At 52.7% G+C, this 16,394-nt stretch overlaps 1 protein-coding gene across 2 annotated transcripts in view; it reads right to left on the bottom strand.

Annotated features, from left to right (window-relative positions):
- Positions 1–16,394, bottom strand: part of LOC139233933 (catenin beta-1-like) — a 62,360-nt gene that overhangs the window by 24,228 nt on the left and 21,738 nt on the right. Inside the window, exons 1-4 of one of the 2 annotated variants that reach the window (XM_070864616.1) lie at positions 14,066–14,292; positions 4,832–5,035; positions 1,368–1,621; positions 15–253 (exon numbers count right to left, since the gene is read on the bottom strand). In XM_070864616.1, the coding sequence (XP_070720717.1) occupies positions 15–253; positions 1,368–1,621; positions 4,832–5,027 (689 nt within the window). In that variant the 5' untranslated portion in view covers positions 5,028–5,035; positions 14,066–14,292. Of the gene's footprint in view, positions 1–14; positions 254–1,367; positions 1,622–4,831; positions 5,036–14,065; positions 14,293–16,394 lie in introns of those variants that run through there. The other variant, XM_070864617.1, reaches the window with a different exon arrangement.

Here is a 16,394-nt window from a genome sequence, read left to right as displayed (position 1 = left end):
AATCTCCAACGTACCTCAACAGGCGGACCAAGGCTGGGATGCCGCCCGATTTGAAGATGGCGAGCATGCCGTCGCGGTGGTGCGAGAAGTTGTGCAAGATCCCGGCTGCGTACCGCGCCGTCTCCATGTCACTGGTGTTCTGCATGGTGCGGACAACCGCCGCCACCATCTGCGGGGACTGCTCCAGCGCACGGCACGAAGCGTCCTTCTTCGACAGCTGGTTGACGATCATGGCCGCCTTGCTGACTATGACCTGGAGTAGCGAAACAAGGTTTGAAGGTCACTTGCCGGCAGAGGCAGCGGTTTATTGAAGTGGGCAGCGGTCGGCCCCAGGTGCTCTGGTGGCGATGAGCCGGGCCAGCGTGCAACACACACCGCAACGTGCATTTAACGGCAGTAAACGGGCCCACGGCACTATCAGGCCGGCACCAGGCCACACAAGGAGATATTTAGAGGGCCGATGAATCAGAGTGCTAGCGGTCGGTGGGAGTGCAGATAGGTGACACAGTAAACACTGCGGATTGGGAGCAGATCATTGCAGGGCAGCAGTGACAGATTCACCGAGCGGGAAAAACTCTGGGAGTGTGTGTTTAATGTTGGGGGGGGGGGGGAAAAGAGAGGTCATCCTCTTTGAACTTAAGATCAACCAGAGCATTTTCTCAATGGCGAGAAGCTGAGATCTGTGGGGGAAGAGAGAGATTTACGGGTCTAAGTGCAGGAATCACTAAACGCTCGTGGACAGATACAAAAATAATCAAAAAGGCTGATGGAATGCTGGCCTTCATCGCAAGGAAGCGGGAATACAAAGGGCAGGAATTAATGCTACGGTTGTATAAAGCTCGGGTCAGATCCAGTGTGCCATTCCTGCGTCCAGTTCTGGGCCCCTCCCCTCAGGAGTCGGAGCAGCGCAGATTCACCAGAATATTAGGGTCTAAAAGGGTTAAATTATGAGGGCAGGTTGCAGAGACTGGGCTTGTATTCAGAATTCTCGAGTATAGATGATGATTAAAGGCTTTGTCTAATTATGATGAATATTAAGGAGTTGATACGGTCGATCGAGAGAAACTGTTCCCTCTGGTGGGGGGAGTCCAGAACAAGGGGCTTAACTTCAAAGTTAGAGCCAGGCCGTTCAGGGGTGATGTCAGGAAACACTTCTTCACACACAGGGCAGTGGGAATCTGGAACTCTTTCCCCCAAAAAGTTGTTGAGGCCGGAGGGGGGGGGGGGGGCAATTGAAAATTTCAACGCTGAGATGGGCAGATTGTTGTTGGGTGAGGGCATCGATGGTGATCTGATTGAATGGCGGAACAGGCTCGAGGGGCCATGCGGCCTCCTCCCGCTCTGATATACACGGTGGAACACGCTACCTGGTCCTCGTCGTTGAGTAGTTTGGTGAGCTCGGGAATGGCGCGGGTCGCGAGCTCGGCATCGTCCTGGTAGTTGATGAGCTGCACAATGGCGGCTTTCAGCATCTGCGAGGACTCCGACAGTTTCTGGACGTTGGTCTCCTGGCCGGCGTCCATCTGGATGGACATGATGCGGGAGCCGCTCTCCAGGGTCTCCGGGAACATGGCCGCACGCACGCGCTGGGCACGAGTGGAGGCCAGGGATTCGTCCACCTCTGCCGGGAAAGAACAGAACTGGTTACCTCACCAAGCTCGAGCGATCGGAATCCCGGCCTCATCATCCAGGACACACTGGAGGGGGGGCCCCGCAACACCACAACAACTGCCATTTATATAGCGCCCGCAACACAGTGAATCGTCCCAAGGCGCTTCGCACGAGCATTATTCGACAAAATAAACCCGACACCGAGCCACGAGGAGATATTCTGACAGATGGCCAAAAACTTGGTCAGAAGTAGGGTTTAAGGATTGTCTTTTAAAAGGAGGTAGAGAGGTGTGGGCAGGGAGTTCCAGAGCTTGGGGCCCAGGCAGTTGAAGGCACAGCCACCAATGGTGGAGCGATTAACATCAGGGAGGCGCAAGAGTGGTGCAGAGATCTGGGCGGGTTTTAAGGCTAGAGGAGGTTACAGAGATAGGGAGGGGTGAGGTCATGGGGGAAGAAATGGGATGCTGGCTATGGGGGGAGGGGCTAGAAGTGATGGAGGCCACAGGGGGAATATCTGGGACAAGAGCTGAACTGGTCCCTAATCTGAGGAAGGAAGTTCTAATCGGAGGAAGGACGTCCTTGCTATTGAGGGAGTGCAGCGAAGGTTCACCAGACTGATTCCCGGGATGGCTGGACTGACATGAGGAGAGACTCTATCAACTGGGCTTTTATACATTGGAGTTTAGAAGGATGAGAGGGGATCTCATAGAAACATACAAGATTGACGGGACAGGACAGGTTAGATGCGGGTAGAATGGTCCCGATGTTGGGGAGGTCCAGAACCGGGGGACACAGTCTTAGGATATGGGGTAGGCCATTTAGGACTGAAATGAGGAGAAACTTCTTCACTCAGAGTTGTTAACCTGTGGAATTCCCTGCCGCAGAGAGTTGTTGATGCCAGTTCACTGGATATATTCAAGAGGGAGTTAGATATGGTTCTTACGGTTAAGGGGATCAAGGGGTATGGAGAGAAAGCAGGAAAGGGGTACTGAAGGAATGATCAGCCATGATCTTATTGAATGGTGATGCAGATTCGAAGGGTCGAATGGCCTACTCCTGCACTTATTTTCTATGTTTCTATGGTCAGGGAACTATGAGATGCCGTTAAATCCAAAGTGTTGCTGGGTATTCCCCAGGCGAGTAGCGCAGACACATCCTGTCACATCGCAAGTACATTTCCTATCCCTCTGCTCCAGGGTCTCATTGTTATCTCACTTTAATCCATCTCTCGCCTTCCCCATATTTTGTCTTTCCTTGCGCTGCAAGGCGGAGAATGGGCAATGCATCCCCAAGTCTCTGCCAACCTTATCTACCCAATGCTACAATCAAATGCCCCGCATTGTTGCCACAGTTTGTTCGAGCTCTGCACACACCAGTGTCCACAATCCCTCCTGTCCCGCAATTACCCAGTGCCATCACCACTAGTCACAAGTCATCTCACATCCCATCACAGGAGGCGGCACGCATTGGCCAGCCGGTAACACACTGGACAGTGAAACCAGTGGGACACGGTGTGGCCCCAATCTCTCCCGTCAGTGGGACACGGTGCGGCCCCAATCTCCCCCGTCAGTGGGACACGGTGCGGCCCCAATCTCCCCCGTCAGTGGGACACGGTGCGGCCCCAATCTCCCCCGTCAGTGGGACACGGTGCGGCCCCAATCTCCCCCGTCAGTGGGACACGGTGCGGCCCCAATCTCCCCCGTCAGTGGGACACGGTGCGGCCCCAATCTCCCCCGTCAGTGGGACACGGTGCGGCCCCAATCTCCCCCGTCAGTGGGACACGGTGCGGCCCCAATCTCCCCCGTCAGTGGGACACGGTGCGGCCCCAATCTCCCCCGTCAGTGGGACACGGTGCGGCCCCAATCTCCCCCGTCAGTGGGACACGGTGCGGCCCCAATCTCCCCCGTCAGTGGGACACGGTGCGGCCCCAATCTCCCCCGTCAGTGGGACACGGTGCGGCCCCAATCTCCCCCGTCAGTGGGACACGGTGCGGCCCCAATCTCCCCCGTCAGTGGGACACGGTGCGGCCCCAATCTCCCCCGTCAGTGGGACACGGTGCGGCCCCAATCTCCCCCGTCAGTGGGACACGGTGCGGCCCCAATCTCCCCCGTCAGTGGGACACGGTGCGGCCCCAATCTCCCCCGTCAGTGGGACACGGTGCGGCCCCAATCTCCCCCGTCAGTGGGACACGGTGCGGCCCCAATCTCCCCCGTCAGTGGGACACGGTGCGGCCCCAATCTCCCCCGTCAGTGGGACACGGTGCGGCCCCAATCTCCCCCGTCAGTGGGACACGGTGCGGCCCCAATCTCCCCCGTCAGTGGGACACGGTGCGGCCCCAATCTCCCCCGTCAGTGGGACACAGTGCGGCCCCAATCTCCCCCGTCAGTGGGACACAGTGCGGCCCCAATCTCCCCCGTCAGTGGGACACGGTGTGGCCCCAATCTCCCCCGTCAGTGGGACACGGTGTGGCCCCAATCTCCCCCGTCAGTGGGACACGGTGTGGCCCCAATCTCCCCCGTCAGTGGGACACGGTGCGGCCCCAATCTCCCCCGTCAGTGAGACACGGTGTGGCCCCAATCTCCCCCGTCAGTGGGACACGGTGTGGCCCCAATCTCCCCCGTCAGTGGGACACAGTGCGGCCCCAATCTCCCCCGTCAGTGGGACACAGTGCGGCCCCAATCTCCCCCGTCAGTGGGACACGGTGCGGCCCCAATCTCCCCCGTCAGTGGGACACGGTGCGGCCCCAATCTCCCCCGTCAGTGGGACACGGTGCGGCCCCAATCTCCCCCGTCAGTGGGACACAGTGCGGCCCCAATCTCCCCCGTCATGCCTTATCCTTCACTCTACATCGGAATTCCAACTGCTAAAGCCCACAATCACCAGTGGATGGTACACACGAGGTCCGATTCCTTCCACTATCAGCAGCTTAGTGAAGTTGGATTGTTCACAAAATGTGATTAATTCAACCATTAACGCTCCTCTCAGCACCTGGGCCCCTGCCCTCAGCCCAGTAATCGCACACTCGATCTGCTTCTCAAGACTGCAAATCCAAGTACTACTGCAGTCCATGGTGTCCCCACTGTCCCCGCCCTGGGTACTCTCCCTCCAAATTATCGAGATAGATTATTTGCCAGCCCTCCCTCTAAAGCAGGGAACAATCCATCCAGCACAGTAACCCATTCCTCCCCCTCCACAGGAAGGTAGTTCAAACCCCTCATACCTGGCAATTGGGATGTTGTGTAGGTGGTGGTAGTGACTGTATACCTTCCCTGCTTCCACGCTTCATCGTCCTCAGGGTTGCCCTTGCCGCTGAGCGAGGGGGCATTGGTATTCATGCCCGAGTGGATGCCAGAGTCGATGTAGCTCTGCTGCCAATGAGCCACCTTGCTAACAGCCTCAGAGTTGTAACTCTCCATGTTTCACACTGAAAGCAAACACAGATAAAAGCCCTTAGTGCTGGCGCCAGCGACAATCTACTGATCAGTGACGACAATTCTCACCAAATGCAAGTTTCAACTGGAAGGGAAAATCTGGCAGTCAAGTGACCATGACAATGAGCACTGAAACACGTCCACACCCAAAAAACTGGAACAGCAACCCGTCGGAGACTGCAATCCTTCATTCCTAAACCGAGGTGCCCCTGGGTAGGGGCCAAGGGCCCCGTGGTGCAGGAGAGAGACTTATAGATTCCGAGGTGGGCGAGATTTACAAATATCAGGAGGTACGGTGGCATCCAGACTGTGGGGTTTTAACTAGAGATTACAGGAGGAAGGGAGGCTGGAGAGATTGAAGAGATTACATTTATAGAATGTTCCAGACTGCTGCCATCACAACAACGTGAATTTATACAGTGCCTTCAACGTAGTAAAACATCCCAACGCGCTTCACAGGCACGTTATAAGACAAAACAAAGAAATTTGACACTGAGCTGCATAAGTAGAAATTAGCGCAGATGACCAAAAACTTGGCCAAAGAGGTAGGTTTTAAGGAGTGTCTTAAAAGAGGGCGGAAAGGCGGAGCGGTTTAGGGAGGGAGTTCCAGAGCTTGGGGCCTAGGCAACAGAAGGCACGGCCACCGATGATGGAGCGATTATAATTAGGGATGCTCAAGAGGGCAGAATTAGAGGAGTTCAGACATCTCGGTGGGGTTGTGGGGCTGGAGGAGATTACAGAGATAGGGAGGGGCGAGGGCCATGGAGGGATTTGTAAATAAGGATGAGAATTTTGAAATAGAGACGTTGCTTAACCAGGAGCCAATGTAGGTCAGCGAGCACAGGGGTGATGGGTGACTGGGACTCAGTGCGAGTTAGGACATGGACAGTCGAGTTTTGGATGACCTCAAATTTACGTAGGGGAGAATGTGGGAGGCCAGCCAGGAGTGCGTTGGAGTAGTCAAGTCTAGACGTAACAAAGGCATGGATGCGGGTTTCAGCAGCAGATGAGCTGAGGCAGGGGTGGAGATAGGTAATGTTAGAGGTGGAAATAGGCGTTTTTAGTTATGCTGCGGATGTGTGGCCGGAAGCTCAAATATGACACCTGGGTTGTGAACAGTCTGGTTCAACCTCAGACAGATGCTTGGGAGAGGAATGGAGTTTGTGTCTAGGGAACGCAGTTTGCGGCAGGGACCAAAGACAATGGCTTCCATCTTCTCAATATTTAATAGGAGGAAATTTCAGCTCTTCCAGTACTGGGTGTCAGACAAGTTAGGGACCATGGAGGTGGGTAGAGCTGGGTGTCATCAGCGCACGTGAAAACTAACGCTGTGTTTTCAGATGATGTCACCAAGGGGCAACATGTAGATGAGAAATAGGAGGGGAAAAGGAGATGAAAAAGACTTGCATTTCTATAGCACCTTTCATGACCTCGGGATGTCCCAAAGCGCTTTACAGCCAATGAAGTGCTTTTGGAGTGTAGTCACTGTTGTAATGTAGGAAACGCAGCAGCCAATTTACACACAGCAAGCTCCCACAAACAACAATATGATACTGAACAGATAATCTGCTTTAGTGATGTTGGTTGAGGGATAAATATTGGCCCCAGGAAAAATTTCCCTACTCTTCTTCAAAATAGTACCATGGGATCTTTTACATCCACCTGAGGGGGCAGACGGGGCCTCGGTTTAACTTCTCATCTGAAAGATGGCACCTCCGACAGTGCAGCACTCCCTCAACACTGCACTGGAGTGTCAGCCTGGAATCTGTGCTGAAGCCTCTGGAGTGGGACTTGAACCCACAACCTTCTGACTCCGAGGCGGGAGTGCTGCCCACTGAGCCACAGGCTAAGAATGATCCATTCGAGCGTCTTCCGCTACAGGTTCTGTGTAGCAAGGATGGGACGAACGGAACACCAGCCACGTGCGCTGGCTTTTTTCTTCACATTAGGACATCGTCTTCTCCCAGAGGCCTGTAGGGCCGCGATTGTGCCTCGAGGCCGAGACCTGCATTCAATCCCACCATTCCCACGCTCGGTGCCCAAGGTCACTAATGCTCCAGGAATGGCCCAGAGTCTCCAGGAAATGTTCATCTCCAGGACACTGCTGCCACCAACACTTACATTGGAGAGTTAAAAAAATAATGCTGCTTGTCCACCCCCCATTTTCTCAAAATACTGGAGATGGGGAGAAAATGTGCTGTTCGTATTTACAGTCACGGCCATCTAATTGGGTGATGCATTGGTTTGCTTTCCAATTGGTGGAGGGAGGATGGAGGTGCTGTGTGTCCAATGGAGAAGAAATAGGAGCAGGAGGAGGCCATTTGGCCCCTCGAGCATCCAACGGGTGAATGGGGGGGTGGGGGGTAAGGGGGACATTTCAATCATGGTCTTGCAGCTGCTTGCTCAGTTAGAAAACACCCTCCTGACCTCACACAGCTGACGAACATTCAGGTAACTGGTTCGAACCCCCACCCAGTCCTGTGGCCGTTCCTTAAAATCCTGCCATTCAGATTGTGCCTCATCAGGTTGTTGACGCATCACACAAGCCTTCGTGAAACTAATGGAGCGGAACAACTCCTTCAACAAACCATTCACCACACTCCCAGCGGAACAGCAAAACTCATTCCTCCCTCATCCCAGGATATGGGCATCGCCGGCAAGACTGGCATTTATTGCCCAGCCCCGAGGTTTCACACAGCAGAGTGTCTCGCTGGGCCATTTCAGGGGCAGTTAAAAGTCAACCATATCGCTGTGGGTCTGGAGTCTCACATAGCCCAGACCGGGTAAGGACGGCAGATTTCCTTCCCGAAAGGACTTTAGCAAACCAGATGGGGAGCGGGCTGGGAAGTGGAGCCGAGTCCATGATCAGATCAGCCAGGATTTTATTGAATGGCGGAGCAGGCTCGAGGGGCCAAATGGCTGACTCCTGTTCCTATTTCTTATGTTCTTGTGTTCGAATCTGGAACTCTCTCCCCAAATGGCTGTGGGTGCCAGGCGTTAGTTAATATGGATCAAAGGTGGGTAGATGGAATTGGAAGTACAGATCAAGCCATGGATCTAATTAAATGGCCGACCAGGCTCGAGGGGCCAAATGGCCTGCTCCTATTTCTCATGTTATTTTGGGTTTTTTCGACAATCCAACAGCTTCATGGTCACTTTAAAAAAAAACTAATACCAGCTTTTACTTTCCAATTTATTTATTTTAAAAACTGAATTGAAATTGCCATGGTGGGATTTCAACACACTCTGGATTAGTTCTGGATTACTGGACCCATAAGTGGGCAATAAATGTGCAGAGCTACGGGGAAAAACTCTGCGGATCGCTCTTTTTTTCAGAGCCGGCACAGGCACGACGGGCCGAATGGCCTGCTTCTGTGCTGTATCATTCTATAACCTTCACCTTCGATGAGAATTACGAGAAAGAAGCCAGCGTTTTTAAAAAGTAAAATAACCAGACAATGAACCAGTCGGGTTGGCTCAATGCTGCAGCCCAATAAAGATTCGAGATGCCTATAAATCACCCGTGGTTTATGAATTCTGAAGCCCGATTAAAACCAGGATTTTGTATCCTGGTCCCAGGCCCAGCGGGCTGCTTTTGAAAGGATTCCATGGATGAGCATGTGGATACTGCTCGTGTGTGGGGGGGGGCTACTTTGTCACACAGCCTGATGCAATATTTAAAGACTCACAACACAAAGCACAGAATTCAAGGGACATGCATTAATCATTCCCTTCCTCCCAAAGCACTGTTGCTGTGTTTCGGGACGGGGCAGTCACCGGGGGGTTACAGGCCACAGACAGCCCCTTTCAGCAGTTCAGCTCCCTCTGGTATAAGTCAGGGGCACTGAACAGGTCAATCGATGCCCCCCACAAAAAGGGAAGGGAAAGTGCCCCCTTTCTAGGGAGAGCCCAGCCAGACCACCAGGGGTCGAAATTCTGTGCACCCTCCGCCAAGCCCGGGATCGGGACTATGGGCACAGGAGCGAGGTCCAATGAGCAGGAATGATGTCAAGACCTTCCCTGGGAGCAGCAGAGCGCGCGCTGGGGATTAGCAAGCAGCTCAGTGTCAGTCAGCAGGCGATGTGTGACAGGACAGCTCTTCTGGACATGTCCATTGTTAAGTCATTGGTCCTCGGTTAAAATCTGTGACCTCCATCAGGATCATCGATTGAAGAATGAACAAATCATTAGATGGGCTCTTCCCTGTGACACAGGTCGGAGGAAGCATGAAGGACACATTCGGAATTTACAGTGTCGCCGTGGATCAGCGGACAGCACACTTACCTCAGAGTCAGAAGGTTGTGGGTTCGAGTCCCACTCCAGAGACTTGAGCACAAAATCCAGGCTGACACTCCCAGTGCAGTACTGAGAGAGCGCTGCACTGTTGGAGGGGCAGTACTGAGGGAGAGCTGCACTGTCTTTCGGATGAGACGTTAAACTGAGGTCCCGTCTGCCCTCTCGGGTGGCATAAAAGATCCCATGGCACTATTTTGAAGACGAGCAGGGGAGTTATCCTCTGTGTCCAAGGGCCAATATTTATCCCTCGATCAACATAGCAAAAACAGAAGATCTGGTCATTATCACATTGCTGTTTGCTGTATGCAAATTGGCTGCTGCGTTTCCCACATTACAACAGTGACTACACTCAAAGTACTTCATTGGCTGTAAAGCATTTTGAGACATCCAGTGGTCATGAAAAGGTGCTATAGAAATGCAAGTCTTTCTTTTATACACTGCACTACCTGCAATTCAGCACAAAGCTGGCAACATTTCTTGATCATCATCGACCCTCGTAACAAAGTCTGCCCTGTGTGGGGGTTGGGTGAGGTGAACACTGGGCTTCACTGAGGCCTACAATAGTCCGCCTACACTCATTGTCATACATAGGGGCAGTCACGAGAGAGTTACTGGAGGTCGTTAAGCCAGGCAGCCAACCTGTACCGGTGGTGGAAGGTGGTGCGAATGCGAGGGAGAGAGAGATCAGAGCAAAGCCTGACCGTGGCCTCGCCCAATGTCCACAACAGCACGTTCCAGAAAGGAAATTGGTCCCAGGAGGCCGACCAGGCATTCATATCGCCCTCCCGACCTGCATAGCCGTGAAAGAACCTTGTACGTAATCCTGGGAGTCACCATCAACATCCTGGGGTTACCATTGATCAGAAACTTAACCGGACCAGCCACATAAATACTGTGGCAACAAGAGCGGGTCAGAGGCTGGGTATTCTGCGGTTAGTGTCTCACCTCCTGACTCTCCAAAGCCTTTCCACCATCTACAAGGCACAAGTCAGGAGTGTGATGGAATACTCTCCACTTGCCTGGATGAGTGCAGCTCCAAGAGTACTCAAGAAGCTTGACACCATCCAGGACAGAGCAGCCCGCTTGATTGGCATCCCATCCACCACCTTCAACATTCACTCCCTCCACCACTGGCGCACCGTGGCTGCAGTGTGTACCATCGACAAGAAGCACTGCAGCAACTCGCCAAGACTTCTGCAGCAGCACCTCCTAAGCCCTCGACCTCTACCACCTAGAAGGACAAGGGCAGCAGGCGCATGGGAACACCATCACCTCCACGTTCCCCTCCAAGTCACACACCATCCTGACTTGGAAATATATCGGCCGTTCCTTCATCGTCGCTGGGTCAAAATCCTGGAACTCCCTTCCTAACAGCACTGTGGGAGCACCTTCACCACACGGACTGCAGCGGTTCAAGAAGGCGGCTCACCACCTCCTTCTCAAGGGGCAATTAGGGATGGGCAATAAATGCCGGCCTTGCCAGCGACACCCACATCCCAGGAACGAATAGAAAAGCCTCCAAAAGTCTCAGATGCGACTCCAAGGAGCCGGCACTGCACCAGAGGGAGCACTTATTTATAAAGACAGCAATATCAACATCCCCAGCAAATACACAGATTCAGAATTGAACAAACCTGACAGGAGCACACGAGAGCGAGAAATGATTGTTTGGTTGAATTTGAACAATCGAATCTTGGTTTGAAGTGCTTCTCCAGGCCATTTGCTGAGAATGTTTTTGATGTTTACAGATGTGCACAGCTGCTGCTAACCACCCTGGGCAGGAATGCACATTTTCCCTCAGTCGGCAGGACATGCACGTCTCACCACAAGCCGCACGGCCGGAAGGCGGAGCGTACAGCGCTGTGACCGCCTTGTAATTGAGCGAGGGCCCCCCCTCCCCTCCCCCAGGCCTGGCCGGTAAGAATCCCCCACCCGGGGCAGAAATTCCTCCTGATCTCAGTTTTAAGTGGTCGACCACTTATTCTGAGACTATGCCCCCTAGTTCGAGATTCCTCCACAAGTGAAAATGAAGTACTTTTGAAGTGTAGTCACTGTTATGTGGGAGCACGGCAGACATTTGCACACAGCAAGCTCCCAAACAGCAATGTGATAATGACCAGATAATCTGTTTTTTTGTTATGTTGATTGAGGGATAAATATTGGCCAGGACACCAGGGATAACTCCCCTGCTCCTCTTCAAAATACTGCCATGGGATCTTTTACTTCCACCCGAGGGGGCAGACGGGGCCTCAGTTTAAAGTCTCATCTGAAAGACGGCACCTCCGACAGTGCAGCGCTCCCTCAGTCCTGCCCCTCCGACGGTGTAGCGCTCCCTCAGCACTGCACTGGGAGTGTCAGCTTAGATTTATGTGCTCAAGTCTCTGGAGTAGGACTTGAACCCACAACCTTCTGACTCCAAGGCGAGAGTGCTGCCCACTGAGCCACAGCTGACACAGTCTCAGAGATTAGCTCTTGTTGCAATGCCCCCACAGTTGAATAGGCTCCAATAGAGAATTGGCCCCTAAAGATTGCGTCTGGAGGGATGCCGGCCCCTTTGGAACTGCACACCTCGCCAGGGACAGTAGAACGAAGGGAACTCCAGCACAAGTAACGTACTGGTAGCCGTGCCTCCATGGTTACGGCAACGGACGAGCAATGCGTCGGAGTCTTGCCTGCAAGCCTCTCGCTGGCTTCTGCGCATTGGTGATTGTGGCGGAACCCAGGCCCGCTGTGCAGGAAGCCCAGTGCTGATTCCTGGACGTGTCAGACTCCAGCAGTCAGGGCAGCTGGATCTCCTTCTGCACTATTACAGATGTCAAACTGCAAATTTTTGTTGTTGGCTCTCTGCAAAACCCTGGCACGGTGCCAGTCAGCAGCTCAAAGTAGAAGTGAAGCTTTCTACAAGTCTCTTCCGTCTTAGGGAAAAAAATAATTTGCCACTGATTGATAACGAATCTGATTGATAACGGATGAGAGACTCTGCCAGCAACGGTTCCAGTCACTGGCATCAATCTGTCACCTCCAGATACCAGCTCAGAATGAAGCTACTGCTGTTGTACGGCAGCCGGTCACAGGAAGCAAACACAGGCGGCTTTCTCCTGATCACACATTGTGAAGGAGCAAGGTTCCGACACAATGCACTCACTCCCCGGGGAGACGGGCTGCTGCATCACAAACATTTACCGGGGACAGTACAGAAACTCAACTCCTAATTCGGGAAACTAAATATCGTCCCTCCCTTGTACCGCACCCAGCAGTTCCCAGGTTCCAGTCACAAGCAGTAGAGGTAGATGATTTTAGTGAAACACTTAGGACCTTACAACTCAGCCTCAGTACCCTGATCTGGGGCGTGGCTAGATGTGAACCAGAGAAGCTTTCCATTCAATCACAAATAAACCAAAAGAAAGAACTTGTATTTCTATAGCACCTTTCACCACCTCAGTTAGTTTACAGCAAACGAAGTACTTTCTGAAGTCACTGTTGTAATTTAGGAACCACACGAGCAAATTATACACACAGCAAGATCCCAAAACAGCAATGAAATAACAACCATTCTAAATCTGTGCCCTGGGAATGTTTGATGGGACAGTGTAGAGGGAGCTGTACTCTGTATCTAACCCGTGCTGTACTGGCCCTGGGAGTGTATGATGGGACAGTGTACATAGAAACATAGAAAATAGGTGCAGGAGTAGGCCATTCTTCCCTTCGAGCCTGCACCGCCATTCAATGAGTTCATGGCTGAACATGCAACTTCAGTACCCCATTCCTGCTTTCTCGCCATACCCCTTGATTCCACCCCCCCCCCCCCCCCCCCCTAGTAGTAAGGACTACATCGAACTCATTTTTGAATATATTTAGTGAATTGGCCTCAACAACTTTGTGGTAGAGAATTCCACAGGTTCACCACTCTCTGGGTGAAGAAGTTTCTCCTCATCTCGGTCCTAAATGGCTTACTCCTTATCCTTAGACTGTGACCCCTAGTTCTGGACTTCCCCAACATTGGGAACATTCTTCCTGCATCTAACCTGTCTAAACCAGTCAGAACCTGCCCTGGGAGTGTTTGATGGGACAGTGTAGAGGGAGCTTTACTCTGTATCTAACCCGTGCTGTACCTGCCCTGGGAGTGTTTGATGGGACAGTGTAGAAGGAGCTTTACTCTGTATCTAACCCGTGCTGTACCTGCCCTGGGAGTGCCCTGACGCAGCAGTAATTAGACACACAGCTGAGTGATGCTTTATTAAATAGAAGTCCCGACTTGCCAAGCCAGTCCCTGCTCTCACCACGCCCCTGGCCCGCTGTCGACTGTAGCTGTGTTGCTGTAGGCGTCCAGTCAGGTCTGATTACAGGAAGTACGCGTAGAGAGGAAGGAGCGAGCAGGTGCTGTGACCTCAGCCATCAGCTGCTCAACATTCAAATCAAAGAAACAAAATGGGAAGTGAAATTGGTGCAGGGGAGCGCTCAGGAAACAACCTTCGGCACTTTTTGAAAAAGTCTATTTGTCGCCCCAAGTGAACAGGAAGTTCTGAAGCGGATCAGAATTCTGCAACTCACCCCTCCCCTCCCCCTCAACTCACATCCTGAGCGCTTTTCATAGAGATTGAAAAATGAAATAAATCAAATGTATGGAAAGTCCCCCATTAGGGCTGGAAGTTGCAATCCACCTCACCTTTGATTCCACCCAGCTGCAATGCAACAGTCGGAGAATCAGCAAACAGCAAGTCACTTACATCTTTAAGCACGCTGTGCCAAGGTCGGGAGCTCACCGTCGGGATGGTCTCTTTAAATAAGGTCAGGTCTCGGTGATGAACGGTGATGCATGGCCCCATCTCGTGGTGAATTGTCACATTCCTCAGGAACTGCAATTGCTCAGCTCAATGAGCAAGGTTCTTGTATCTAACTCGGAGGATGCAGGCTCAGACCTCACTCACGGCTGGCATTCAGTGCGGGAGTGCTGCGTGTCACAGGGGCTGCCCTGTGTTAGACATATTTAACAGGTGGATGTCGAAGATCCCAGGGCAGTACTCACTGATAAACTTGCAGAACAGGAATATTATTGGCAAATTAATTTCAACATAGCCAAGTGTGAGGTATTACAGTTTGGCAAGAAAAATGAGGTCACGTTACTTGGAAAATCAGAATCGAAGTGGGGTAGAGGAGCAAAGGGACCTGGGAGTACAAATACACAGGTCACTGAAAGTAGCGACGCAGGTTAATAAGGCAATAAAAAAAGCAAACCAGGCACTGGGGGTCATTTCTTGGACAATTGAAAAGTAGAGAAGTTCTGCTAATCCTGTATCGAATCTTGGTTAGACTACACTTGGGAGCACTGCGTACAGTTCTGGTCACCATATTATAAACAGGATATAGAAGCACTGGAACATGTGCAACAAAGATTTACAAGGATGATACCAGAAATTAGAAGGTTTACTGATCAGGAAAGGATGAACAGGCTGGGTCTCTTTTCTCTTGGAGGAGGCCGAGGGGTGAGCTAATAGAGGTCTTTAAAATTATGAAAGGTTTTGATAAAGTCGACACAGAAAATGTTTCCACTTGTGGGGAAGAGCAATATTAGAGGCCACCAATATTAGTCACCAAGAAATCCAATACAGAATTCAGAAGAAACTTCTTTACCCAGAGAGTGGTGAGAATGTGGAACTCGCTGTCACAGGGAGTGGTTGAAGCGAATAGTATCGATGCCTTTAAGGGGAGGCTGGATAAACACGAGGAATAGAGGGAATAGAGGGTTATACTGAGAGTTAAATGAGGAAAAATGGGAAGAGGTTCGAGTGGAGAATAAACGTCGGCATGGACTGGTTGGGCCGAATGGTCTTTTTCTGTGCCATATATCTGGTGTAATTCTATACCATTTAAACAGAAGGGATGTCTCCCAATGTTCTGGCCAACACACTTCCCTCAACCAACACCAGTGAGAACAGATTAACCGGCCACTCATCGTATTGTCGTTTGTGGGATGCCCGCTGTGATTGCCGACATAACCACTTCTGCACTCCACCATAAACTTCACTGCACACACAAGCTTTGGGATAACCTGGCAGACATCAGAGGGAACATAGGAACAGGAGTAGGCCACTCAGCCCCTCAAGCCTGTTCCACCATTATCTTCTCTAGGTCAAAGAGATCGCCTGGAGAAGGGGGGGAAAATGGGGAGGGAAGGAAGGGGGGGGGGGAAATGGGGAGGGAAGGAAGGGGGAGGGAAATGGGGAGGGAAGGAAGGGGGAGGGAAATGGGGAGGGAAGGAAGGGGGGGGAAATAGGGAGGGAAGGAAGGGGGAGGGAAATGGGGAGGGAAGGAAGGGGGGGGGAAATGGGGAGGGAAGGAAGGGGGGGAAATGGGGAGGGAAGGAAGGGGGAGGGGAAATGGGGAGGGAAGGAAGGGGGAGGGGAAATGGGGAGGGAAGGAAGGGGGAGGGGAAATGGGGAGGGAAGGAAGGGGGGGGGAAATGGGGAGGGAAGGAAGGGGGGGGAATGGGGAGGGAAGGAAGGGGGAGGGGAAATGGGGAGGGGAAATGGGGAGGGAAGGAAGGGGGGTGAAATGGGGAGGGAAGGAAGGGGGGGGAAATGGGGAGGGAAGGAAGGGGGAGGGGAAATGGGGAGGGAAGGAAGGGGGAGGGGAAATGGGGAGGGAAGGAAGGGGGAGGGGAAATGGGGAGGGAAGGAAGGGGGAGGGGAAATGGGGAGGGAAGGAAGGGGGAGGGGAAATGGGGAGGGAAGGAAGGGGGAGGGGAAATGGGGAGGGAAGGAAGGGGGAGGGGAAATGGGGAGGGAAGGAAGGGGGAGGGGAAATGGGGAGGGAAGGAAGGGGGAGGGGAAATGGGGAGGGAAGGAAGGGGGAGGGGAAATGGGGAGGGAAGGAAGGGGGAGGGGAAATGGGGAGGGAAGGAAGGGGGAGGGGAAATGGGGAGGGAAGGAAGGGGGAGGGGAAATGGGGAGGGAAGGAAGGGGGAGGGGAAATGGGGAGGGAAGGAAGGGGGAGGGGAAATGGGGAGGGAAGGAAGGGGGAGGGGAAATGGGGAGGGAAGGAAGGGGGAGGGGAAAT

The sequence above is a fragment of the Pristiophorus japonicus genome, chromosome 21 (genome assembly GCF_044704955.1).
Source record: "Pristiophorus japonicus isolate sPriJap1 chromosome 21, sPriJap1.hap1, whole genome shotgun sequence".
In the NCBI taxonomy this organism is placed as follows: Eukaryota; Metazoa; Chordata; class Chondrichthyes; family Pristiophoridae; genus Pristiophorus; species Pristiophorus japonicus.
This window is presented reverse-complemented; position numbering and strand designations above follow the sequence as displayed.